Here is a 25,803-nt window from a genome sequence, read left to right on the forward strand (position 1 = left end):
TACCCCACAATGGGACTCCTCTCCACCATTACTGGTTGGCAAATTGAGGCAGGCAAAGGACCAAAGACTCAGGTACAATTTGGATGGATGGATGGGTGGATGGAAGGATGGATAAATGGGTGGATGGATGGGTGGATGGGTAGATGGGCGGGTGGATGAGTGGATGGGTAGACGGGTGGGTGGGTGGATGGATGGGTGGGTGGATGGGTAGACGGGTGGGTGGGTGGATGGATGGATGGGTAGATTGATGAATGGGTGGACAAATGGAGGGATGGATAGATGGGTGGATGGATGGATGGGTAGATTGATGAATGGGTGGATGAATGGAGGTATGGGCACATGGGTGGATGGGTAGATGGGTGAGTGGGTGGATGGGTGGATGGATGGATGGATGGATGGATGGATGGATGAGTGGGTAAGTGGATGGATGGATGGATGGGTAGACTGGCGAATGGGTGGATGAATGGAGGGATGGGTGGATGGGTGGATAGGTAGATGGGTGAGTGGGTGGATGGGTGGACAGGTAGATGGGTGGGTGGGTGGATGGATGGATGGATGGATGGATGGATGAGTGGGTGAGTGGATGGATGTATGGATGGCCAGAGCCCTCAGTAAACAAGGCAGTTGCTTACCCAGAGAATCTGGGAGGAGGTGATGGGAGGGAAGGGAGGATTCCAAGCCAAAGCTGTGGAGGAACTGCTGAGGAACAGTCTCACCGGCAGACCTCTGTGGGGCCATCAGGAGCAGAGGGAGCATTAGAGGCTGGAATTTCCCAAACCAGGCCAGGACTCACGGGGGCAGAGACAGGGAGGCCAACTCCAGGTCAATGCAAGGAAGGGCTTCCCAGGAGCCTGAGTGGCGGCAGGTATGTAAAGAGGGCGGGGTGCTTTTACAGGTGAGGAGCACCCATCACTATGGTCTAAGCAGGTTAGGTTCCACAGAGAGGACTCAAGCCTCAGCTGGCCTGTTAAACCAGGGACTTGGTGTCTAGGAGCCCCCTGACCCAAGCACTGCGGGGTCCGTGTGTAGGCAGATAAATATGGGATGAGGATGACTTACTGCTGTCTGAGATGGCCCAGGGTCAGTGTTGAACAGAGAGGGCCAAAAGGGCAAAGACAGACTTTCAGTTTTTAGAGAACAAATACGCATTAATGTTGTCAGATGAGCTACTCCGTGTTCACCTGGACCAACTGGACCTTGCGATTAGAAATGAGTTTCCAGAGGGCCACAGCTCTCCGCCGAGTCCCAGTCTGATGGCCTGTGCCGGGCCTTACAGGGCCCCTCGCCTGAGCAGCCCAGCTGGCCGGGCCCCCTAGATGCCTAGGCGGGGCTCCATTGTGCTGGAATTTCCCAAACCAGGCCAGGACTCATGGGGGCAGAGACAGCGAGGCCAACTCCAGGTCAATGCAAGGAAGGGTTTCCCAGGAGCCTGAATGGCAGCAGGTATGGAGAGAGGGCGGGGTCAGGCCCGGGGCTGACAGGGGCCCCATCAGAGCTCTGTGAGCTTGCAGGGGCTCCCAGGGGTCCCACTGAGGGGGCAACACAAGCCCTGGACAAGGCCACACTGCACATGAGCTTGGCACCTGCCCTCAGCAATACTGACCACGAGGTAGCTACTGCCTGTCGTGAGGATGAAGGAGGTGAGGACAAGAGAGGTGACTCTCTCTCACGCTGGGGGGCATCTGGCTTTTGACCAAGGTCTGCCTGGCTTGAAAACTTTGTTCTTTTAAATAGGTCTTCTCAATGATGAGGCAGGGAAGGTCCCACTACCTCCGTTTCCCTGCCCACTTCCCCTCCTGCGCTTTCATGGGGCCAGTGCAATTCCCACTTCTTTCTCCTGTGTCAGGAAACCAAAAGATGCAGAAAAGTGAGAGAGGGGCAGGGGCAGTGGCTCACACCTGAAGTCCCAGCACTTTGGGGGGCTGAGGTGGGTGGATCACTTGAGCTGAGGAGTTTGAGACCAGCCTGGCCAACGTGGTGAAACCCTGTCTCTACTAAAAATACAAAATTAGCCAGGCATGGTGGTGGGCACCTGTAATCCCAGCTACTCAGGAGGCTGAGATGGGAGAATTGTTAAACCGGGGAGGCAGAGGTTGCAGTGAGCTGAGATTGCACCACTGCACTCCAGCCTGGGTGACAGACGAAAACTCTGTCTCAAAAAAAAAAAGGCAAGTTTAAAAATTTTAATGGATACATGGATACATCTGGTTGCTCTCCAGAAAGATTATATCAATTTAGATTCCTACCAGCAGTGTATGACATGTGCATTTCTTTTTTTTCTTTTTTGAGACAAAGTCTCACTCTGTTGCCCAGACTGGAGTGCAGTGGCATGATCTTGGCTCACTGCAACCTCCGCCTCCCGGGTTCAAATGATTCTCGTGCCTCAGCCTCCCAAGTAGCTAGGATTACAAGAGCCCGCCACCATGCCCAGCTAATTTTTGTATTTTAGTAGAGACAGGCTTTCACCATGTTGGCCAGGCTGGTCTCAAATTCCTGACCCCTGGTGATCCACCCACCTCGACCTCCCAAAGTGCTGGGATTACAGGCTTGAACCACTGCACCCGGCCTGAAATGTGCATTTCTTTATATTCTTGTCGACACTTCTGGCAACAAAACAAAAAGTAGACACATTGAATTCATCAAAATGAAAAACTTTTGTGCATCAAAAGACAATATCAAAAGAGGGAAAATGTGGCACATACACACCTTGGAATACTATGCAGCCATAAAAAACGATGAGTTTGTGTCCTTTGTAGGGACATGGATGAACCTGGAAACCATCATTCTCAGCAAACTGACACAAGAACAGAAAATCAAACACTGCATATTCTCACTCATAGGCGGGTGTTGAACAATGAGAACGCATGGACACAGGGAGGGAAGCATCACACCCTGGGGTCTGTGGGGGGAATAGGGGAGGGACAGTGGGGGGTGGGGGGTTAGGGAGAGATAGCATGGGGAGAGATGCCAGATATAGGTGAAGGGGAGGAAGGCAGCAAACCACACTGCCATGTGTGTGCCTATGCAACAATCTTGCATGTTCTTCACATGTACCCCAAACCCTAAAATGCAATAAAAATAAAATAGAGTGAAAGGACTCCAGAATTGACCAGGTGCGGTGGCTCACACTCTGGGTGACAGAGTGAGACCCTGTCTGAAAGGAAAAAGAAAAGAAAAGTGAGAGGGGAGGCAAGGAGCAAACACCAGTCGGCCGGAGGTAGAGGGAGCCACGCCCCTCAGGCTCAGCTGCCTGGAAGTCCAGTGCTAGCGCGGCTCCTGTGCAAGCCTGCTTCAAGGCAGCAGGGACAGGTGCAGGCAGACGGAACAGGTGTCTGTAAAGGTGGCCTGAGGCCAGACAGAGGAGAGCCAAGTCACGCAGAGTAAGGGGCAGGACCTTCCCAGAAGGTCACAGGAAACAGGGCCAGGTTCCAGGTGCAGGGGAAGGGATTGAGTGGGTGGGGTGCCTGGTGGGGCTCCCAGGCATGACGCCCTCCAATCCTCAGGAAACCCCGTCAAGTCAGTACTGAGCTGCTACTGTCCCATCTTACAGGCAGGCGAGGAACTGAGGCTAACAGTGACTGGCCCAGCTCACACAGCTCTGTGCCACCCCTGCCAAGCTGATTTGGCAGTCAGGGGCTTACTAGGATCCAGCAGTGGGCAAAGAAGATGGCAGTGGCTGAAGGCAAGTGAGGAAGGGAGGCCGGGGTCCTTGGGAGTGACTGACACAGGGGAGGATGGAGCTGAGCCACCGCAGACCGGAGCCCTGGAGGAGACGCTGACCCTGTAGCCAACCAGGAAGGGTACAGCTGTCTTCACAGGAAGAGCAGGGCTCCCGGCTGCATGGACTCCCCATCTGTGAGTGACCAGCCAGGTGGTGATGCAGGCACTGTCCTGGCACCTCCCCATTCCAAGCATCGCCCTCCTGCACCACCTATGCCTGCAGGGATGTCCCAGGGGAGCACAGGCCCGCCGCGAGTGCAGGCAGTGGGGTGTGGTTAGGCTCAGGCACTGGTTCTGGTTCTGGCCAGTTCCACACAGTCTACACTAGTCACAAACCTCCTGAGCGCAGACTCCTCCTCTGTGAGACCAGGACCAGCATGTCACCTGCTGCCGGGGGCTCTGAGGACTAACAGGACAACACCCGCAGGAGCCTCACACAGGGCACCTGGCACTTGCTGGGTTCCTGGAAGGGCAGCTGAGAGGATCAGTGCCTGTGAAGTCAGAGGAGCCCCGGGAAGGGGCGTTGACAAGGAGAACTGGGTTTGATCCTAGCTGGGACACTTCTCTAGGCTAGTGGCTCCCACTCTCTGGCCTCCATTTTCTCATCTGTAAATTAGGGAGAATACGTGGCCCCCTAAGCCCTTATAGGGCTGCTATGCTTTGTGGCTGTGAATTGCTGCAGGTGTGAGGGCTGGCAGGCTCCCCCTGGGCGTGGGGCTTGCTCAAGAGACAGAGATGGGCCCCCAGAGCTTCAGGGGAGCCCCGCTCCTATGCCCATGCCCTTCCCTGAAGGCAGGGACAGAGCCAGGCAGCCTCTGGAGGCCTCAGCAGGTCCAGGGCCGTGAAGCCGAGCCTGGGGGCCTCCTGAACCTATGGCTGATTTGATTCTGCACCTGCCGGGGCATGCAGGGCTGCTTATTCTTGCTCGGCCATTAACATGCGCGTCTCCACTCTCCATCCTCTAACCACCAAAGTGGGTTTAATACTACGATGCTTACTGACAAGGAACCAGAGGCTCAGAGAGCTGAGGGCTCTCCAGGACACCCGGGAGTGTAGAGGGATCAAAGTGGGCCACTGGGCTCCAGGGCCAGAGGGACAGACAAAGGTGGCGCCCACCAAGTAAAGGCTTCTGCGTGGGAGCCTGGGAAATTGCTCTGCTCTGCCCAGCGCAGCCAGTGTACATGTTGCCCAGGGCCACGCTGTGGAAAAGCAGGGCTCCAAGTAGAGTCAGATGCCCCCCTGCCCTCAGGCCAGGGGAGCTGGGCTGTGTGAGGAAGTCCTCTGCGACCACTCATTGATTAATGTTTTACTCAGCCTGCAGAGAGACAGGACTCAACAAGACTGCATGATGGCTCATGCCTGTAACCCCAGCACTCTGGGAGGCCAAGGCGGGTAGATCACTTGGCCTATCCCAAGTAATAGGCCAATCGAAGACCAGACTGGCCAACATGGTGAAACCCCGTCTCTACCAAAAATACAAAATTAGCCAGGTGTGATGGCACACGCCTGTCGCCCCAGCTACTCAGGAGGCTGAGGCAGGAGAATTGCTTCAGCTCTGGAGACAGGGGCTCCAGTGAGCTAAGATCAGGTCACTGCACTCCATCCTGGGCAACAGAGCGAGACTCTGTCTCAAAAAACAAACAAGCAAGCAAGACTGCCGGACCCTGAGTGAAAGCTCCTTCCCTTGAGGACTGGGAGTTATCTGAGGACTGGGATGAAATTCCCACAGCTTCATAGCGGCTCCTGCTCTGACCCTAGACCCAGGCTCAGCCGCTGGTCTTCCCCTGGCCCTGGCACCAGCCACAGCTGTTTCTTTGGTTCCAGGGTCAATATCCATCCTGTTCTGCATCAGAGTGACAAACCTTACAGATACTCCCAAACACCCCACCCACTCCTGTGCTTCCTGTGCCGTGTAGACGTCACACCTGGCTGTGTTTAGTATTCACTGCAGCTCCAGGGACACTGATTCCGACTTCCATGCTGATCTGCCCTCCACCCCCAGCCCTGCTTGCCTGAACCATCCTCAGCTGTTCTGGGTCTTCCTACCACCTGTAGTCTGGGGGCCTGCCTGGGAGAATGGGCTGAGAGCTGGTCCAGGCCAATGGGCAGTTGTTCAGGAGGTGACCGAGAAGGGAATCCTTTCTACTTCAGTGGCTGCGGTCCTCAAAGTTCTCTATTTCCCGGGCTGGAGTGAAGGGGCGTGATTAGAGCTCTGTCTCTCTGCAGCCTCCACCTCCTGGGCTCAAGTGATCCTCCCACCTCAGCTTCCCAAGTAGCTGCAACCACAAGTGTGCACCACTACGCCCCTGCTAATTTTTGTATTTTTTGTAGGGATTGGGTTTTGCCGTGTTGCCCAAGCTAGTCTTGAACTCCTAGGCTCAAGCAATCCACCTGCCTCAGCCTCGCAAAGTGCTGGAATTGCAGGCATGAGCCACTGCACTGGGCCTGAAGTCCTGATTTTTTTTTTTTTTTTTTTTTTTGAGACGGAGTTTCGCTCTTGTTACCCAAGCTGGAGTGCAATGGCGCGATCTCGGCTCACCGCAACCTCCGCCTCCTGGGTTCAGGCAATTCTCCTGCCTCAGCCTCCTGAGTAGCTGGGATTACAGGCACGCACCACCATGCCCAGCTAATTTTTTGTATTTTTAGTAGAGACGGGATTTCACCATGTTGACCAGGATGGTCTCAATCTCTTGACCTCGTGATCCACCCACCTCGGCCTCCCACAGTGCTGGGATTACAGGCTTGAGCCACCGCGCCCGGCCTGAAGTCCTGATTTTTTAAGGCCCCTCCGGTCCAGGCAAGCCGAGGCCAGGATCACCTCTTAATCCACTAAGGAAGTTGGTGACCCAGCCCCCAGGCCTTCCCTCCAGACCCTCCTTGAAGAAGAGAGAGCTGGTGGGGCCTCAAGGAAGCCAGGAAGTCATGGATGGACCTGGAAGGCAGGGCAATCACAGGAAGGAGCGCACAACCCCACAACCCAGAGGCCCTCTAAAGCAAGTGTCTCCCTATGTATGCCCTGGGTGGCAGTATGATGAGGAGTTTGTCATGGACTTGTGGCCAGTCCAGGCTGGGCAAGCTCAGGAGGGTCCAAGCCTCAGTCCCTTCACCTGGCTGACCACCCTCGGCCAGCAATGGTAATTAATTACCACAATTATCTATGTTGATGCCTCTCAGCCTAAAATTTTACATGGAGGCACTGGGGAACTTTGAAAAATATGGATGTCCATGTCCTACCCCCAGAAATTAGGATATAATTGACCTGAGGTGTAGCCTAGGCATTGGGAATTTTTTAGAATGAAAGTCCTACAAGATCTGGCTCTCTGTTGTCCAGGCTGGAGTGCAGTGGTGCGAGCATGCAGTCAGGACAGTCTCCAGCTCCTGGGTTCAAGTGACCCTTCCACTCCAGCCTCCCAAGTAGGCTGTAAAATGGGAACAACAAAAGCAGCTCTACTCGGGCCCCTGAAGAGCCAAAAACAATCTTGAAAAAGAAGAACAAGGACTCACACTTCTTGATTTCAAAGCTTACTACAAAGCTACAGTAATTGAAGTAGTGTGGTACTATCCTAAGGACAGACATTTAACCAATAGAATAGAATAGTGAGCTCAGAAATAAACCCTAACATATACGGTCAATTGATTTTTGACAAGGGTGCCAAGACCATTCAATGAAAAAAGGAAATGTCTTCAACAAATGGTTTCCTGGAAAACCAGATAGCCACATGCAGAAGAATGAAGCTGGACCCTTACTCTATTCCATACACAAAAATTAACTCAAGGTGAATCAAATACCTAAATGTAAGACCTAAAGCTACAAAACTTTAAAAGGAAAACAGAGGGGAAAGCTTCATGATATTTGATTTAGCAGTTATTTCTTCAATATGATATTAAAATCAGGCAACAAAACAAAAAGTAGACACATTGAATTCATCAAAATGGAAAACTTTTGTGCATCAAAAGACAATAACAAAAGAGTGAAAAGACACTCCAGAGTGGGAGAAAATATTTGCAAATTACATATCTGATAAAGGATGAGTATCCAGCATATATAAAGAACTCCTACAACTCAACAATAAAAAGACAACCAGTTAAAAAGTGGGCAAAGGTCTTAAGTACACATTTCTCCAAAGAAGGTAAATGAATGGCCGATAAACACATGAAATGATGCTCAATATCATTAATTACTAGAGATATGCAAATCAAAACCATCATGAGATACTACTTCATGCCTCCTAGGGTGGCTATGATTTAAAAAAACAGAAATTAACAAGAGTTGGCAAAGATATGAAGAAATTGGAACGCTTCTGCATTGCTGATGGGAATGTAAAACTGTTTGGCAGTTACTCAAAAAGTTAAACATAGGATTACCATATGATCCAGCAATTCCACTCCTAGGTATATATCTAAAAGAATTGAAAGCAGGGTTTCAAACAGGTACTTGTACGCCAATGTACAAGTACACCAATGAAAGGAATATTATTTTATCATAAAGAAGAAGAAAATTCTGACACATGCTACAACATGGATGGGCCTTGAAGAAATTATGTCAACTGAAATAAACCAGACACAAAAGGACAAATATTATCTGATTCTATTTATAGGAGATGAATAGAATAGGCAAATCCATAGAGATAGAACATAGAATCCAGGTAGAGCAAGGTATGCAGTGAAGCGGGGGGAGTTCTCATTTAAGGGATACAATTTCTGTTCAGGACGATGAAGCGATTGAGGAAATGCTGAATGTTCCTAATGTCTCTGAATCCTACACTTAAAAATGGTTAAAGTGGTTAATTTTTTGTTACATAGAATTACCACAGCTCTCAAAACTTCTAACCTCTGTTCACTCAGGTGAATCGAACAAGGTCATGAAAATGGTAAAAATTAGATGTATGCCCATTGTCAGCAATGGTAATTTTTGTTTTGTTTTGTTTTGAGATGGAGTTTTCACTCTTGTTGCCCAAGCTGACGTGCAGTGACACCATCTCAGCTCACTGCAGCCTCTGCCTCCAGGTTCAAGTGATTCTCCTGCCTCTGCCTCCTGAATAGCTGGGATTATAGGCATGCGCCACCATGCCCAGCTAATTTTTTTGTATTTTCAGTAGAGACGGGATTTCACCACGTTGGTGAGGCTGGTCTTGAACTCCTGACCTCAGGTGATCCACCCACCTTGGCCTCCCAAAGTGCTGGGATTACAGGCATGAGCCACCACCCCCGGCCAGCAATGGTAATTAATTACCACAATTATCTATGTTGATGCCTCTCAACCTAAAGTTTTACATGGAGGCACTGGGGAACTTTGAAAAATATGGATGTCCATGTCCTACCCCCAGAAATTAGGATATAATTGACCTGGGGTGTAGCCTAGTCATTGGGAATTTTTAGAATGACAGTCCTACAAGATCTGGCTCTCTGTTGCCCAGGCTGGAGTGCAGTGGTGCAATCATGCAGTCAGGACAGTCTCCAGCTCCTGGGTTCAAGTGACCCTTCCACTCCAGCCTCCCAAGTAGCTGAGACTACAGGTGTGCACCACAGGTTCAGCTAATTTTTCTTTTTGTGTTTGCTTTGTTTTGTTTTTTAAGAGAAGGTGTTTTACTATGTTGCCCAGACTGGTCTTGAACTCCTGGGTTCAAGTGATCTTCCCACCTCAGCCTCCCGAAGTGTTGGGATTACAGGCGTGAGCCACCACATCCGGCCCTGTTCTATTTCTGACCTTATCTTCAGCTACTCTCCACCTTGGTCACTCTCCCACTATGCAGGCCTGTTCTTGCCTCAGCCCATCACCCCCTCACTTCCCCCGCAGTGTGGCTGTTTCCGTTTCTGTTTCCACAGCTGGGAAACCCTGAGTTCCATCTGGTCACCACATCCCCACACTGGCTGCTGGTCTCCAGGGCTCTGGCTGGCACTTCCTGTTGCCCAATGGTGGTTGGCCTGTCAACACCAGCGGAAGGAGCTGTCACTCTCTTGCCTGCTCCATCACCCATTGCTCAGGGTGCCAGGCCTCAGCAAATCACCACACCCTCCCATTTACTGCAAAGGGCTCTCTGACACAGGCCTGGACAGGTGGCATCCAGGCCCAGCCCAGCCCAAAAGTCCATCTGTGTGACATCCCCCAGGCCCACATCCCTTCCATGAGGCTCCGTTTCCTCTCTGTAAAACAGGAATAAGAATACTGACCTCGGCCGGGCGCAGTGGCTCAAGCCTGTAATCCCAGCACTTTGGGAGGCCGAGGCGGGTGGATCACGAGGTCAAGAGATCGAGACCATCCTGGTCAACATGGTGAAACCCCGTCTCTACTAAAAATACAAAAAAAATTAGCTGGGCATGGTGGCGTGTGCCTGTAATCCCAGCTACTCAGGAGGCTGAGGCAGGAGAATTGCCTGAACCCAGGAGGCGGAGGTTGCGGTGAGCCGAGATCGCGCCATCGCACTCCAGCCTAGGTAACATGAGTGAAACTCCGTCTCAAAAAAAAAAAAAAAAAAAAAGAATACTGACCTCACAGGACTATGGGGACTATTGCTGGAATTAAGTGAGATAACATAGATCATCTTGTTACTTGAAACCAAAGGAATGATTCTCTAATGGTGGAGAATAACATGCATTGGTGAACACAGTGGAGGAGGCATTCTGGAAAGAGCAAGATCTATATATAAAGCTCGCCCACTAGGTGCATATCCAATTACACATCTGGGTGCACTGACCTGTTCCTGCTCTGCAGCCCCACTACGGTGAGCAGGAGGAGGTGGTCCCTCAGCACTGCCCTGAGCCGCCCCATCGTCAAAGCCCTTATCTTAAGTGAGCATGACTCTGACATCCTACAGATGAGGAAACTGAGGTTCAGAAAGGGAAAATCATTCTCCAAGGTCACCCAGCAAGTGTGGGTAAGGGCTGGGTGAGGCTTTGAAGAAGCCCACTTCCTTCCTTTTTTTTTTTTTTTTTTTTTTTTTTTGGGTTTCATTCTTGTTGCCAAGGCTGGAGTGCAATGGTGCAACCTTGGCTCACTGCAACCTCCACCTCCCAGGTTCAAGCGGTTCTCCTGCCTCAGCCTCCTGAGTAGCTGGGATTGCAGGCACGTGCACCACGCCTAGCTAACTTTTTGTATTTTTAGTAGAGGCGGGGCTTCACCATCCTGGTCAGAAAGGTCTCAAACACCAGCCTCAGCCTCCCAGGAAGCCCGCATCTTTCTAAACCTGGGAGGACGGGGCACGACTGAATCTGTCAGGGAGAAGGCTTCCTGAGCTAATCCAGAGAGGAGTCCTGGTGTGGGCGGCCCAAGGCCCAGGGCATCATTCTCTTTAGCTGGAAGCAGAGGCAGTCTCGGTTTCCACCCCAAGTTCCCTCCATTGTGTGGCTTGCAGCGTCAGCCAGGCTCTAGGTGAGGAGGAAGGGCATCCCTCTCACAGCCCGCAGCCTCTGTGCTCTTTTGCATGAGAGGAAACAGCCACCGCCAGAGAGGGTGCAAAGAGGCAGAAGACAGTATCTCTGCCACCACTTAGGGCAGAGAGCTTTCACAACCCAGCTCACACCTTCCCTTCCTACCAGTCACCTTGCGCAATGCTCTGGGCCAGAAAACTGCATTCCAAACCCCCTTCCGCACCTTTGCCCATGCCGTACCTCCCACCTGGAGTGCCATTTGTCCTCCTGACATCTCCCAAATCCTCACCCACCCTTCAAAGCCCAAAGCAAGGCCCTCCTTCTCCATCTCAGGAGCTGCCCTAGCTCTGTGTAGATGCCAGGAGCCGCCAGGAAAAGCACGTGGGTTCCTGGGGACTGCGGCACAAGCAGATTATCAAGAAGTGACTCTTGATAATTTCCATTCAGAATTCAGAACACCGCATCGACTAGAATGCTGCAGCCAGCAAATCCTGGCAGTGACCATCTGAGCGAGCATGACCACAAACCTCTGCAATCTTCTAACCCCCGAGACGGCCAGCCGCGTGCTGTGGAATGGGCACAGATGAACCGGGCTCTTGGTCCCCAGGATCCAAGTAGCATAAAGTATGCACAGAGTGTGTGGAAGAACTCATGCTAGCAAACCACACGCTTGGCCTAGAAACACCAACTCAGTCTTGAAAGCAGGAATTGCCTGGTTTTCTTTTTCAGTATTTTCTTTTTAATGACACAGGTACTCTGTATGGACTTGCAGAAAATTAGCTGGGGAATGGAAAGAATCCTACTTCCAAATCCACGGACATCAATGTTAACATGTGGGGGGCCCATCCTTGCATCCTGCAGAAATTAAAATAGAACCAAGAACAAACTCTAGCATTCAGGGGCAGAGGGCAATGGAGTCCAACAGACTGGGGTAGGAGTCCCTGCCCTACCCTGCACATGACCCTGGTCTGGTCCTAGACCTGCTGTGCCTTAGGTCCCAGCACAGAGTCAGGAAAACACTGGCGATGGGTTTGGGGGCGTGTGGAGTGAATGGCACCATGCCTGGCACAGAACAGGCACTCAGCAAATGGGCAACATTGCTGCTCCTCCGGGGGTGATGTAAGTAGCTGGGATTCAGGGAAAACTCTTCACGGGGCTTGAAATAAATGTCCTCTTTTCCATTTTTAGTTGTTTGATTTAATGTTTGAATAACTGATACATTCATATGGTTCAAAAATCAAACAGTATAAAAACATCAATCCTGAAAACGTTCACAGCCACTCAACCTCACCCTTCCTCCATCTCTTTTCTTTCATTCTCCCAGCAAGCAACCACTTTAATTAGCTCTCTGTGCCTACATCCACAGATTCTTGTTGTTGATACAACACGCCTGTGCCAGTATAAATGCTTATTTCCCCACTTTTCACAACACTTTGCCGATCAGACGCACTGCTAGGCTCTCTGCTTTTTACGCGGAACACCAGGTCTTAAAGCGCTTTCCCAATCAGGACCGAGAGCGCCTCCGTCCTCATTCCTTCTGACAGATGCAGCCAGGCAGGTGCTGGGAAGGGACTGACGTGGTGGCAGCAAAGGCAGAGGGGCCAGGGCCTCTCTCTCCCACCCCCTGCACTGCCTGCAAGCCCCAGGTGCCCCAGAGAACTGCTCCTCAGCCACTGGCCTCCTCAGCCTCAAGGCCACAGCAGCTTGCCAGGATGCCAGTCTTTCCAGAGTCAGAGCAGGCTCTGCTTTCCACAGGGCCCCACCCATAGGCCCTGCCCCTTCTGAGTTCCCTCCTTCCTGTGTGAAAAACTCCTGCCCAACCAGAGGACTATGGGGGATCGATCCTAAAGTGGCTGCTAGTACCCGTGGCTTGAGAACTGGCCCCACTCTTTCACCCAGAAATGCCTCCTCCCCTGGGAAGGAGTCATTAGCCTCCTCTGCCGAAAGAAATAATCCCCAAGTGAAAAACCTTTATAGTCAAAGATCTACCCACGCTGTCACCATCCAGAATAATAAATAATTAGCAGTAACCTAAATGCTCAGCCGTGGGGGATTGGGCTAATAATCACAGCGCGGTCACCAAATTCACAAGCTAGAGAACTGTGCAGCCATGAACAGTGGTGCAGCGGGAGATGAAGAAGTCACGTCCACACCCACATGTGTTCCCGATGGAGTGAGTTACGCTAAAAAAAGGGGAGGCTTGCAAAGCGTGAACATACCCGAAACATACAGCAAAAAACGATTAAGATGGTAAATTTGATGTTATGTGTATTTCACTACAATTTAAAATAATGCAAGAAAAAAATAAGGAGGAAGGGCCATGCATGGCGGCTCACGCCTCTTGAAGCCACGGCAGGAGGATTGCCTGAGCTCAGGAGTTTGAGCCCAGCCTGGGCAACACAGGGAGGCTGCGTCTCTACAGAAATAAATCATCTTTAAAAGGGAGGGGAAATGCAAAATTGTGTACATAATATGCTTGCACCTATGTAAGGCACTCTTAAAAACACAGCGAAATACTAGCAGTTGTGTGATGAGACTAAAGGTGCTTTTTCATTTCCTATTTTTCTCCATTTCCCCACTTTCCCTTTAGAATCTTATATTGGTTGATTTTGTTTCTTTAGAAAGTATCTGTATAGCTTTAAATGCCCAGGACAGAACAGGTACCCAGCAAATGTCAGGCTCTCCGGATGCCCCTGGGCCATGGTAGACAGGCCTGGGGGTAGGGACAGGCAGCTTCATGACAGGTCAAAGTAGGGCCCCTCAGTCCCTTTCTCTGCAGCCTTGTAAATGGATGCCTCAGCGTCTCAGAACTGGGAAGGGAAAAGGCACCAGCGGCTGAATGCCACATAAGGAAGGGGCGGGCCAGCCCTGCAGGTCCCACTGTGTGAAGCTGGTGAGTCACTGCCGCACCCAGCAGCCATGCTGTCACCTGTTAAATGGGCTTGGGGAGGCTCAGCTCCTCCCAGTGTGGCACAGGGGTTTCCAGATGGAGTCAGGGCCCAGCCTCAAAAGAGAGCTACACCCACACGTCACAGGGGTGGGGGGGAGTTCAGGCCTATTGTCCCCACCCTTGGTGTCTCCCACCCAACAGATGGGTGACGGTCATTGTAGTGCATGTGGCCCAGCTTCCCCAGGTCCTTCCTTTTCCTTTTAACTACCCTGAAAGGGCTAGCATGTGGATCTCAATAGAATCTGGTCCAGAACTAGATTTTTCCTCTTAAAACAACATCTAATGACATCTTTGCAAAGGCCATTGGATAGACATACAGGTTTCAGGGGATGGGGGGCCTGGGAGTGGACGGCACAGTTGAGACGCTGCTCCCCTCGGAGCACTCCTTGCCTGGCCCCGTTATTCCTCCAGCCCCGGCACCGGACTGTGCATTCCTTCAGGGCAAGACAGTCTCATTCGTCTGATTAGATGTGGGGGGTGAAGACGCTCAGGGGTCCAGGGTAGATCACCTATGAGAGAACCTTGCTCACCAAATATTTGCAGAATATGACAAAAGTGAAGTGAAGTGCTGGGCGCAGTGGCTCACACCTGTAATCCCAGCACTCTGGGAGGCCGAGGTGGGTGGATCACCTGAGGTCAGGAGTTCGAGACCAGCCTGGCCAACATGGCGAAACCTCGTCTCCACTAAAAATACAAAAATTAGCCAGGTGTGGTGGCGCGCAACTGTAATCCCAGCTACTTGGGAGGTTGAGACCGGAGAATCGCCTGAACCCAGGAGGCAGAGGTTGCAGTGAGCTGAGGTTGAGCCGTTGCACTCAGCCTGGGCGATACAGTGAGACTCTGTCTCAAAAAAAAAAAAAAAAAGTGAAAAGTGAAATAAAGTAAAAACAGGGTTCAGGAAGGGAGATGGACCATGGAGACAGTCACTGTACATTCATTTACTCTATGAACACTTCCTCAGCCGGTACCCACTCGTCAGCCCTGTGCAGAGGATGCGGACAGACGTTTCCTGCAATAGTTCGGCCACCTGCTGGCAGTGGAACCAGTGACAAATTGGGGGAAGGGGGAGGACCCTTCCTTTTCTAGGCTTCCCAGCACGTTAGTCTCAGCGCTGGGCAGACAACATGAGGCCTAATGCCCTCTCCACTCAGACAGCTGGTATTCGCAGACTCAACCTTGCCTCACTGACAGGTCCCGCTCTGAGGCTCATTCACAAACTTCCTGCCAAGGGGTGACACTCTTTATCATCTGCGTGGATCACAGAATCACATTATCCCTTCCCTCCCCCTGTGGCTGGTCTGCTCTGCCTCACTCCTATAGCAGCGTGCATCTGAACGCTCGGCTGCAGCTAAAATCAGGCCATAAATAAACACTGTGTGGCCACACTGTCAAAATTGCAAAAACAGGCCGACGGAGGGGCAGGACCGTGTCTGCTCCCACGCGGAGTATCCCCACAACTCCTGTGCCACGGCAGCTGCTTTTCAGACTGTTTCTGTCTCCTTCCTTGCAATCAGGCTACTAGCTGTCTGTGAAAGGTCCTCTCATAGTTCAGGTCCAGCAGCAGCTGTAGATCAGGTACTGTGCAGGCTGCCACTAATCGCTGCATCTCCTGGCTAAAAGACCCCATGACCAAGCAGTTAAAACTGCGGGTGAAATTAGAGTTCATAGGCCCTGAGTCAACGCTAGGGGACATCTCCTAGGAGTGCAGTGTATGAGCTTTCAGGAAAGCTCTTAGGGAAATCATCTTTGGCTCCTGAGAAACCACTTTTACTTCCTCCCCTACTGTGAGCTATAGTCAGAAACAGCAGGGCTGGCTCCTCTCCCCTGCCCTGTGTTCTGGAGGGGTGAGGTTGCCGGATAACTGAAGGGCTGTGGTATCAAACATAATCTTTCTAGTTTAGCCAAAGTGGGGTCCCTCCACTCTGTCAGCTCTGTCACCCAGACTAGAATGCAGTGGTGCGATCTTGGTTCACTGCAACCTCCGCCTCCTGGGTTCAAACGATTCTCCTGCCTCAGCCTCCCGAGTAGCTGGGATTACAGGCACCTGCCACCACGCCTGACTAATTTTTGCATTTTTAGTAGATACCGGGTTTCACTATGTTGGCCAGGCTGGTCTCGAATTCCTGACCTCAAGTGATCCGCCTGCCTCAGCCTCCCAGAGGGCTGGGATTACAGGCGTGAGCCACCACGCCCAGCCTAAAACCAGTCATTTCTAAACAGTGTACTGCCAGGCTGCAGGGTTTAATGACAGTGCCTTGGGCTGGGGTGGGCGCAGGCATGGACAAGGGCTGAGGTGGCTGGGCTGTTCCTAACATAAGCCCTGCGGTCAGAGTAGTGTGCCTTTTCTGTTTTACAGATTTGTCTACAAATAGAGCTTCAAAACGCTGTTCTAGCCACCTTGTCTGATCTTCTTACCCCTCTGGGAGCTAAGAGGATTTCTTCTTTACCCTGAAGCCAGAAGATCCAGTGATATGTCAGGTAGAGAGAGGGATCCTGCAACCACACAGGCTCTGGAGCCTGCCTGCCAGGGGTTTAATTCCAGCTGTGTGACCTTGTGCGTCTCTTAGTGTCTCTGTGCCTCAGTTTCCTCATCTGAATGGAAGAGATAACAGTAGCATCTGTTTTGAGGATTGAATGAGTGACTATGCAGACATCTTAAGAACAGCGCCTGGCACATCTTTCGTGCTCAGCAAATGTTAGTTGTTCTTGTGCACTGGGATGGGCTGAGCATCAGGAGGTGTTAGAATCCAGAGTCCTGGCCCAGGCGATGCCCACGATGACCTTTCAGGGTGTCCGCCCAGGCTCAGTGTGAGAGATTCACACTGGCTACTTCTCACCCCTTCCTGCTCTGGCCTTCCGTAGGGACACTGTATGCCTGCCCCAGACCCGGGGAGCCAGACACAGAGAGGGGCAGGCCGTTGGAGGCCAGGAAGCCCAGAGGTGCGATGAACGCAGAGTGTGGGCAGGATGCCGCCCAGGAAGCTCCACAGGGGCTGGTTACTTGCTTCTGCTGCCACCACACCCTGCTCCATTATATGCCACCCCTACGTGTGCCAGACCCTGCCATTGAGGCTGCTCCTTGCCCAGCTCTGCCCCAGGGAAGGCAGGCCCAGGGGCTCTGGGCCTGGACAGGGGTCTCAGTGGTAAAATAGTCAGGGGGTCCTGGACTGCCTAGGGCTACAGAGTGGCCTGGGTTTCCACCTACCCCTTCCCCCAACTTTGCACACCAAGGCAGGGCAGCGATGTGGTGACTCTCACCCCCCACCCGCCAGGGCTGCGGCTGCCAGCTTGGGCCGTGAGCATCCTGGTGCCTGGTCCTCTGGATGGGCTGAGGCAGCTCTGCTTCTATTGGCTTCTCTGGGCTGGCCCACCCTCTCTTGTAGAGATGGGGAAACCAAGGCCCAGAAAGGCACAAGGCGCCCTCCCCATGGGGAGTCCTTTGCCTACTGTGCAGTCAGTGCAGAGGAAGCAGAACACTCACATGCTGGCCACAGGCCCCAAGTGGAGCTGGCTGGAAGGGAAGGAAGGCCTGGCTCTGCAGCTCTCATCCTCCTGGCCGCAGCCCCAGGAAAGGGCCCGGGGAGGGCCAGGGCTCAGCCGGCTAAGCCGAGGGCTAGATCGTCCTCGTCGGGGTTGGAGGCAGCACCCCAGGACATCCACATTCCCTAGCTCCCACCAGAGAGGTCTCAGCTTTTCCCCAGAGCCCTGGGCACAGCCAGAGCTGAGGGGCAGAGGGATGGTTGAAGGACAGCTGGAAAAATGCTGAGATGATCTGGGGCTCCAAGCTGGGCTGCAGGCTAGGCTGCCTGGGCCAAGCCACTTCACCTCTATCACTGGCCGGGCACCCTTATTTCATGGGGGAAATGACTTGATGCAAGCCCGTGTTGAATTTAAGAAAGTAAGCAAGCAATTCCCGCCTGGGTGCCTCCTGGAAGGACCCCTAAGGTCTGTAAGGGACAAGGGGCTGAATGAGGGGACAAGAATTACCATTTGGAGTGAGGCAAGGTGCTGGGGGGCTTTAGCGTGTTGGACCCCCTTGCTTGACCCAATGCTTTAGTTCATGTGTTGATATCTATCCCCATTATATAGATGGAGATACTGAGGCTCAGAAAAATAAATGTCTCACCCAGCCTGTAAGTAACAGAGCCAAGACCTGAACCCAAGTTTCTCTGGTCCCTAAATCTGCATCCCCTCCTTTGCTACCCCACACATGCTCTTGAAGCCCGCACCCGTGTGTTAGCCTCTCCTAAGGGGCTCCTGCTGTGGGGAGAGGTCTTTCAGCGGAGAAAGCAGCCGGGGCAGCAGAGAGGAGGCCCCTCACTCACGGAGTCTGCTTGCCTTCCAACCCAGAGGGGGTGGGGGCCCCGGGCCACCTCCACAGCGATTAAGACCAAGAATCCACCACTATTTGCTGAGAAAGCTCCCCTCTTGGAGCCGCATCCCATGGCCCCACGGAGATTCCAGCCTCACGCTGCCCGCTCCACTTGTCCAGTGTCCCCAGCCATCCTCACTTACCCAAAAGGCATCTTTGAACTGCAGCTGGGGCATCATCCTCAGGCGTCTGCCGCGGCAAAGCTCGCTGTCCTGCCACAGGCTGGCCCGATGGAGGGCCGGGCGCCAGGAGCACCGTCCCAGTCCTGGCAGGGCTGGCCCAGGCCCCCCTTCCCGGCCGGCGCCGTCTGCAGCACTCAGAAGGCAGCCACCGGCCAGGAGGAGCTGCCGAGGCGAGGAAAAGGCTCAACCTGTTTTGTTTGGGGCCAGAATCGGCAGCAAAATGAGGAAGGAGCGGAGCTCAGTGATGGGAGGGCGGGTCCTGGTGTCCAGCCCGGCCCCTCGCCGACCCTGCGGAGACCAAGGACACAGTCTGGGACCCAGGGCAGGGAGCAGGGATGCCAGCCCCGGGGGGGAGGCAGTGGCCAGGGGAAGAGGCAGGCTGGAGCGCGGGCCAGGCGGGCAGGCAGCCCAAGGCCTGCGCAGGAAGGTTTGTGCAACCTCCCCCGGGGGCAGGCGCGGGCCTTAGCCCACAGGAAGTGGAGCTGCGACGCTCCCCGTGCAGCCCCGCCTGCCACCTGCCACCCTGCTCCTGCCTCTGCCTGCCCCCTCCCGAGGCGCGGGCTCACTTTATTCCAGGGGCCATGCGCTAAGGGAGCTTGAGGCCCACTGACAGTGTGGCCAGGAGGGGCCCAGGAGCCCAGGTGTGTCACCCCCCACCCCAGCACTCCTCCAGGCTGGGCCCAGAGACACTAGACTCCACTCCTCACCAGCAAGCCAGTCCGGAGGGGCTCACCCAGGCCTAGGACATTCCTAAGAACCTGGCTGCTCCACGGGACCAGGTCCTGCCCTCGAGGAGCCTCCCTCTGGAGGCAGACACAGCTGTGCCCTGGGGGGCTGTGAACACACAGAGACGAGGTGAGAGACAGCAAGATGAGGGAGAACAGCCTGAAGCCCCGGCGCTGCCCCGCCCCCCACTGCCACCACCGCACGGCTCCAGATTAGACGCCCTTTGGAGCAGGGAGCCCGCCTCTGAAGATGGAGTCTTCAGGCTCAGTGAATGGGAACGGATGGAGGGAGAAACAGGATTATGAAGGCACAGAATGTGGGGTGTTTGGAGACCCAGGCTGAGGCCCAGTTTTTGTTTAGTTTTGACCCTACCCTTCAGGGGCTGAGGGACCTTAAAAGACCCTCCAACTCACGGAGCCTCAGTTTCCCCATCTGCCACCCGCAGTCTTTGGAAAGGAGACGGTGTCGACAACATTTCTGGAATCTCCAGTTTGGCAGGCAGTTGCTGGGGGCACTGTGTGTGTGGTACCACCTTAGGAGGAGCCCTGGGCCAGACCCCAGCCCAGCCCTGAGGCGCCAGGCCCTGCCTGCTCAGCAGAACACACAGCAAGAAGTCCTGAGCCCGGGGCAGGCTGGCAGAACCAGGTGAGTCAGGGATTGTCCACAAATTACCACCCTCACTGCTGTCTGCCTTACAGCTGACAGGGTGATAAGACAGATGAGAGCGCCTGCAGATGAAACAGCTGAGCTCGCAAGTGCCCATTATGCATGCCCAGGGTTTAGAGAGAGGGGGCACACCCAGGCTCTGAAATAGCCAGCCAAGAGGAAACCCTTCGGGGAGAACTGCAGAGCGATGGGACTACCCCCAGAAGGTCCTCACCTCCAGAAACCTTGGACTGGAGCTTTAATAAACGCCTTTAATCTTAAGGCTCCCCAGACAGGGTTTTTGTTACTTGTAGCTGAAGACAACGAATGGTGTAAAAATCCCCTTGAGCTTTGAGAGCCGTCGAGTGAGGCAGGCTGCCCCTCCCCTCCCCACGGCACCACCTCCTCTGACAGCACTGGCCCAGCCTCCCCGAGCTCACTGTCTCCATCCACCCAGTGGATGATGCCTCTCGGTCTGGAGCAGACCAGGGACCCTCTGTCAATAGAAGGCTCCTGCTCTCTTATTGGCAGAACATTTCGCAGCTGGGCTCCCTGCCCTGCCTCTCCAGGTGTCCTTCCCATCACCTCTCACAGACTTCCGCTCCAGCCAGGCCGCTTCCCTCCCCCCAGAGGCACCTTTCCCACTCCTACCTGCGCTGTTCCCAGCCTCCCTGCTGGCTTGCCTTCCTTGATCTTCCTCACCTGGGCAAATCCTACCCCCTCCAAGCCAACCTCAAGGCTCCCACACATTTTCCTTCGTTTCCCAACCGCACTTGTCCAGACAGGGTAGCCCCAGATGCAGGGCCTTGCTGGTGATGGGCTGGAAGGAAGTGATGGGGGTCCCTCTGGAGAGCCTGCAGCTCCTCCTCCCCTCCCCTCCATCCTTACCTGTTGCAGCTCCCCAGGCTGGGCGACCAGACAGCCAATTTGGCTTTGGAGTACCCAGCGCTGGGTAGCTCATTCTGCTTTTCACACGGACCGCCTCACTCACGCTGTCATTATCCCCACTTTACAGATGAGCAAACCAGTGATTCAAGAGTGTGAGTAACGCACCCAAGTAACAGCCAGTAAGCGGAGGGCTGGGCTTCGGTCCTAGATCTGTCTGATGCCAAAGCACACCCTCTTAACTTCCACAGTTGTCTTTTACCAACAGCCCTCTATTTAAAAAGGGTTTCATTGTTCCTTGCTCCAGCTCTGCGTCGAGACCCTCTCACCCAAGTCCATAGATGGAAAAACGGTCTAGGGAAGCCACCAGGCTGATGGCGCTATTGGGATGAGAGGCCAGCCTTCAGCACATGCTGTTGTGCCGTGGCTGTGTTATTTGCATCAGTTGAGGATGCTTTTGGCTGCAAGGGGCATAAACCGGAGGGTCTGACACAGAGGACGTGTGCTGTCGCCCACACAAGGGGGCCAGAGGCAGCGCAGCCTCCAGCTGTGGTCCACGAGGCTTCAGCTCAGTCTCTCTGAGTTTCTCCTGCATTTACGATCTTCCTCCTTGGGCTGGAGGCCCAAGCTGCAGCAGCTCTCATCTGCAACTCCAGACAGCCACAAGCAGGGAAAGAAAAGGACACCTGCCCCCGAATCTCCTTTTCTCCAAAGCCCCTGCACCCTCCCTTCTGCCCAGCCCCCCAGGAGACCTTCCCCTGTGTCTCCTTGGCACATGCTCATACTTCCCCATAGTTGGCCTTGCGAATGGGCAGCCGTGGTTGCTGAAACCCAACCACGTGCCCACCACAACCTTCTCCTCAGCCCAGGCACGCAGCACCGCTGGCCACACAAGCAGGCACACCAACTCCTGCGGGGTCCTGCTGGGACCCGGGCCTCAAGGGGAGGCAGACTTGGTTTTTGCCCTGAGGGGCCCAGAGACTGACAGACAGGTTCCGGGAAGTTCTTTCTCCATGAGGAGTGGCTCAGAGCCGGTGAGACCAGAAGACATTGTGATGATTCAGACAGGAATGAGGTCGGGTTGGGGCAGGTGGGTGGGACTTGGGTGGACTGGTGGGATGTCAGGGAGGTGGAGGAGCAAGACTGAGGCCCCTCAAAGACGACTACTGTCCTCGGGGGTGCCCCTACTTCACACCAGCCCCACCCACACCCAGGCCCAGGCCCCTGGGGAGAGGAATCCACTCCTGAAAATCTCCGCTTTGCAGTGACTGTTCCGGCTACTTCAAAACATCATTTGCCTTGAGGTCTGAGTGGCTGTGCCTCCGCCGAGCCTGGGGGGCATCCCCCCCCAGGCAGAGCCCCCGCCTGTTTTGCATGGTATTGGAACACATCTGCTTGAAGAATTCGAGAAGCAATAGCTCCAAGGATTGAGAATAAAATGAAAAATCAGTTTTTATGACATTTATTGTCACAGCCCCCCTGACTGGCAGGACTCAGCCCCTGAAGCCCCTTCATCTGTCCCTCTGAGTCACATAAACAACAAAACCAGTAACACCAGCTGCCACAGAAGGAGGATCAATATTTACCGGACCTCCACCAATTTCACTGCCTGGGCAACTACATAATTTGTGGGGCCAGTGCAAAATACAAATGTGAGACCTCTTAGAAAGCAGGGACAAAATTGCCATTAAAGGTACTAATATATAAACTTGTTTCTTTACTGCAGTCTCTCTCTCTCAACCTGGAATGGTGTTTTTGATTTGCTATTTAACTTTATGTTCCCTTGGGCATGGGAATATCTGTGGGACAACCCACCCCGCCCCACCCTCTGACTTGACTCAGTTCTGTGTGAAATTCACCAGTTGCTGGAGCTCACCTCCGCCAGCCACCACGCTGACCTGCGTTCTGGTTCCCCAGCTGGGATTGGGGAAGGCAAGCCAGGCATTGCCATTTCCCACGGACCTGCCTCCCCAGCCCACAGTGGACAGGCGGTCCCCAGGGGTGTTGGAAAGTCCAGGCCTGGAGGCACTAGGGACCTGGGTCAGAGTGAGTGAGAAGCTGAGCCCCCGAGTCACCTGCTGAACTTACCATGGTGTTGCTAGCCTGGGGCAGGGGCCACACTGCCATGGCCAATCCTCAGATGCTACCAGGTATGCCCTTGACCCTGACTCTCCCCACGCCTGCGCTCAGGTCTCTGCTGGGGGCAGAGGGTGGCAGTGGTGGCTAGGCAGAAGTGGAAAGGGAGACTGTGAACCAGTCCAGGGGAAGCAGTCAAAGCCAAGGCTCCACGGCCTTGATGTGCCCTTCATTGTTCCACCAGATGGTACTTAAGAAATGCAAGTTCAAAAATAATATGGTGAAGAATCCCAGGATGGCAGTCTCAGAGCTTTGGGCCCGAAGTACAGTTCTCTGACACAAGGTGCGCATCTTTGAAGCCAAGCCTGCTCATGCCTGTCTGCTCTGCACACAGCAGAGTGACATTTTCAGACCCACATTTGGTCACGTCCACGTCCTGCTGCCACCTTGCCATGACTTCCCATTATTCTCAGGACAATGGCCATTGCCCTTACATGGCCTACAGACCCTGCATAATTTGGTCCCAGCCTACTCTTCAAAACTGCAGCTCACACTATGCCTCCCTCAATTCCTCCATTCTGCCTCATTCTCTTCTACCCGGGTCCTTCGTACATGATTCCCCTCCGCCTGGAAGCTTCTTCCCGCTCCATCCTAGATCCTGCCTTGGCCCAGCTAACTATTCCTCATCCCTTGGCCCTCTTATCAAATGTCAGCTCTTTAGGAAAGGCTTCCCTGATCAATAAATGGATGGACGAATGAACAAAATGCAGGCAAGATGGAAAGCAAGTAAACACTTCTTTTCTTTTCTTTTCTTTCTTTCTTTTTTTTTTTTAAACAGAGTCTCACTCTATCGCCTAGGCTGGGTTGCCGTGGCACAATCTCAGCCCACTGCAAACTCTGCCCCCTGGGTTCAAGCAATTCTCCCTGCCTCAGCCTCCTGAGTAGCTGGGATTACAGGCACACACCACCATGCCTGGCTAATTTTTATATTTTTAGTAGAAACAGCGTTTCACCATGTTGGTCAGACTGGTCTCAAACTCCTGGCCTCAAGTGATCCTCCTACCTCAGCCTCCCAAAGTGCTGGGAGTACAGGCGTGAGCCACTGTGCCTGGCCAAATAAACACCACTTTGAAGGAAGTTCAGCCAAGTTCTCAAGGGCTGGAAGAGAAGACATGGACGAGGAAGTAGCCTTCAGCGGTGAGGCGGACACCAAACTGGAGGGCAGGGCTGCACTCTGAGGGTCCTAAGCTTGTAATTTGTTACCCAGGAAGAATCTAAAGCGAGAGCTTCGAGCCTTCTGAAGAGGGGAGGGGGCTGGAAAGACGAGGGAGAGAAGGAGGGTCTGAAAGCTCTTTGGTGACATTCAAAGAGCCAGGAGGCCCTTGCCATGAATTTCATTTGGAGACAGCATTGCCACTGGTCCAAGGGGTAGGGCAAGCAACGCCCGCTTCTCCCTTCTGCAGGGGAGCATCTGTCCTGCAGGAGTGACCCTCAACGTGCCGCCAGCTTATAGCCAGAAGGGCATTCATGAGTCGGCCATTTAGAGCTTGGTGGGGGCACTGCCATGACGCTGCCCACGACTGTCAGGCTGCCCACCCACCCCATGGCTGAAGTGGGATGTTCCAGCCCCTGGCCATGATGGTTCACTGTTGCTGGTGCAGGGTCCCTCCAGGTGGCCATAGACACATGTCCACTGTGCTGGGCACCCACTGTCCACCCCACCTGCCCTGTTCCAGAATGGAGCAAGCTCCACTGAAGCACGCCTGCCAGCATTTTCCCAGCATTCTCCCAGCATTCCTGTCTGGGAACATGGAAATGAACAAGGCTCGCGCCCTGCCAGTCTGGTGAGGGAGGCAGCCTGGGAAGGGAAACGTGCCGAGCGCAGGCATCAGAGGAGCCTGGCCTGGGAAGTCCTCCCACAGGAGGGGAGCTGGGTCTTGATTAACGGGAAAAGGCTCACCTGTGAGGCAGGACAGGCGTTCCAATAATGCTAATGGCCTACTAGGGCAGGGCTGCATCAGGCTCCGCTGTAAGCACTTCACGTGCCTTAGGTATCACTGAATCTTCCCAACAGCAATGGGAGGCATTACAGCACTTTCTGGTATATTACGATACTATTCAACAGATCAGAAACCTGAGGCTCAGAGAGGTCAGTTAACTTTTCAGAGTCCCATCTGCTAATTAGGGTCTTTCCTCCCCAGAGTGTGGGGCTGGCAGTGAAGGGCCAGGGCCTGGGGCAGAGACAGGATGAGGAAGAAGGGAAAAGCAAGTCCCCGCTGAGGAGGAAGTGCAGAGCCCATGCGGGGTGGGGGCGTGGCCCTCAGATGGAGGCTCCTCGCCCTGACTCTGGGAAACATCCTTGCCCCAGAGTCCTCCACTGGGGCTGAGGGTGTGGCCTTCGGCCTTCAGGATGTGATACAGTCTGTTTTTCAGTTTGCCCCAGGGACAGCAGTTGCAAAAACCTAAGGTTTCTTCCTGCTCACACAGCTCTTCTGAGTTGGTGGGGAGCTTTCAGATTGACTAATTTGCAGCCACAAGAGTGTGACTCTGAGTTTCCAGGCATTATCAGTTGTCAGAAGCTGAGTGCTGGTCAGGATTCTTGAAAGACAGCAAAGAGGTGCAGAGTGGCCTTTCGGGAGGTGGCCCAGGAACTGGTGGGCTTGGGGAAGGCGCCTCAGTGAGTCCTGGGAATCCACTGACACCAGCTCACTGGTCAGAGGGTGGAGGCCTGCAGCGATGGAAGGGCCCGCAGAGGCCATCTGGAGGTGCTCAAACAACACAAAAGGCACCAACCAGAAGCAGGACTTTGTTAAAAAAAAAAAAAGTCACATCGCAGCTTGGTCGGGGCCAGGGAGCCTGCATCGATTTCAGGTTTCATA

General features: G+C 53.6%; 1 protein-coding gene across 4 annotated transcripts in view; it reads right to left on the reverse strand.

Annotated features, from left to right (window-relative positions):
* The window catches only part of PSTPIP1 (proline-serine-threonine phosphatase interacting protein 1), a 45,491-nt gene extending 26,427 nt beyond the window's left edge, over nucleotides 1-19,064 (reverse strand). For 3 of the 4 annotated variants that reach the window (XM_032267291.1, XM_032267290.1, XM_032267289.1), the window contains exon 1: nucleotides 18,554-19,064. In XM_032267291.1, coding sequence (XP_032123182.1) covers nucleotides 18,554-18,589 — 36 coding nt within the window. In that variant the 5' untranslated portion in view covers nucleotides 18,590-19,064. The remainder of the gene's footprint in view (nucleotides 1-18,553) is intronic. The other variant, XM_032267292.1, reaches the window with a different exon arrangement.
* Nucleotides 19,065-25,803: the final 6,739 nt, after the last annotated feature.

The sequence above is a fragment of the Sapajus apella genome, unplaced genomic scaffold (genome assembly GCF_009761245.1).
Source record: "Sapajus apella isolate SASKATOON/1434 unplaced genomic scaffold, GSC_monkey_1.0 scaffold168, whole genome shotgun sequence".
NCBI lineage: Eukaryota > Metazoa > Chordata > Mammalia > Primates > Cebidae > Sapajus > Sapajus apella.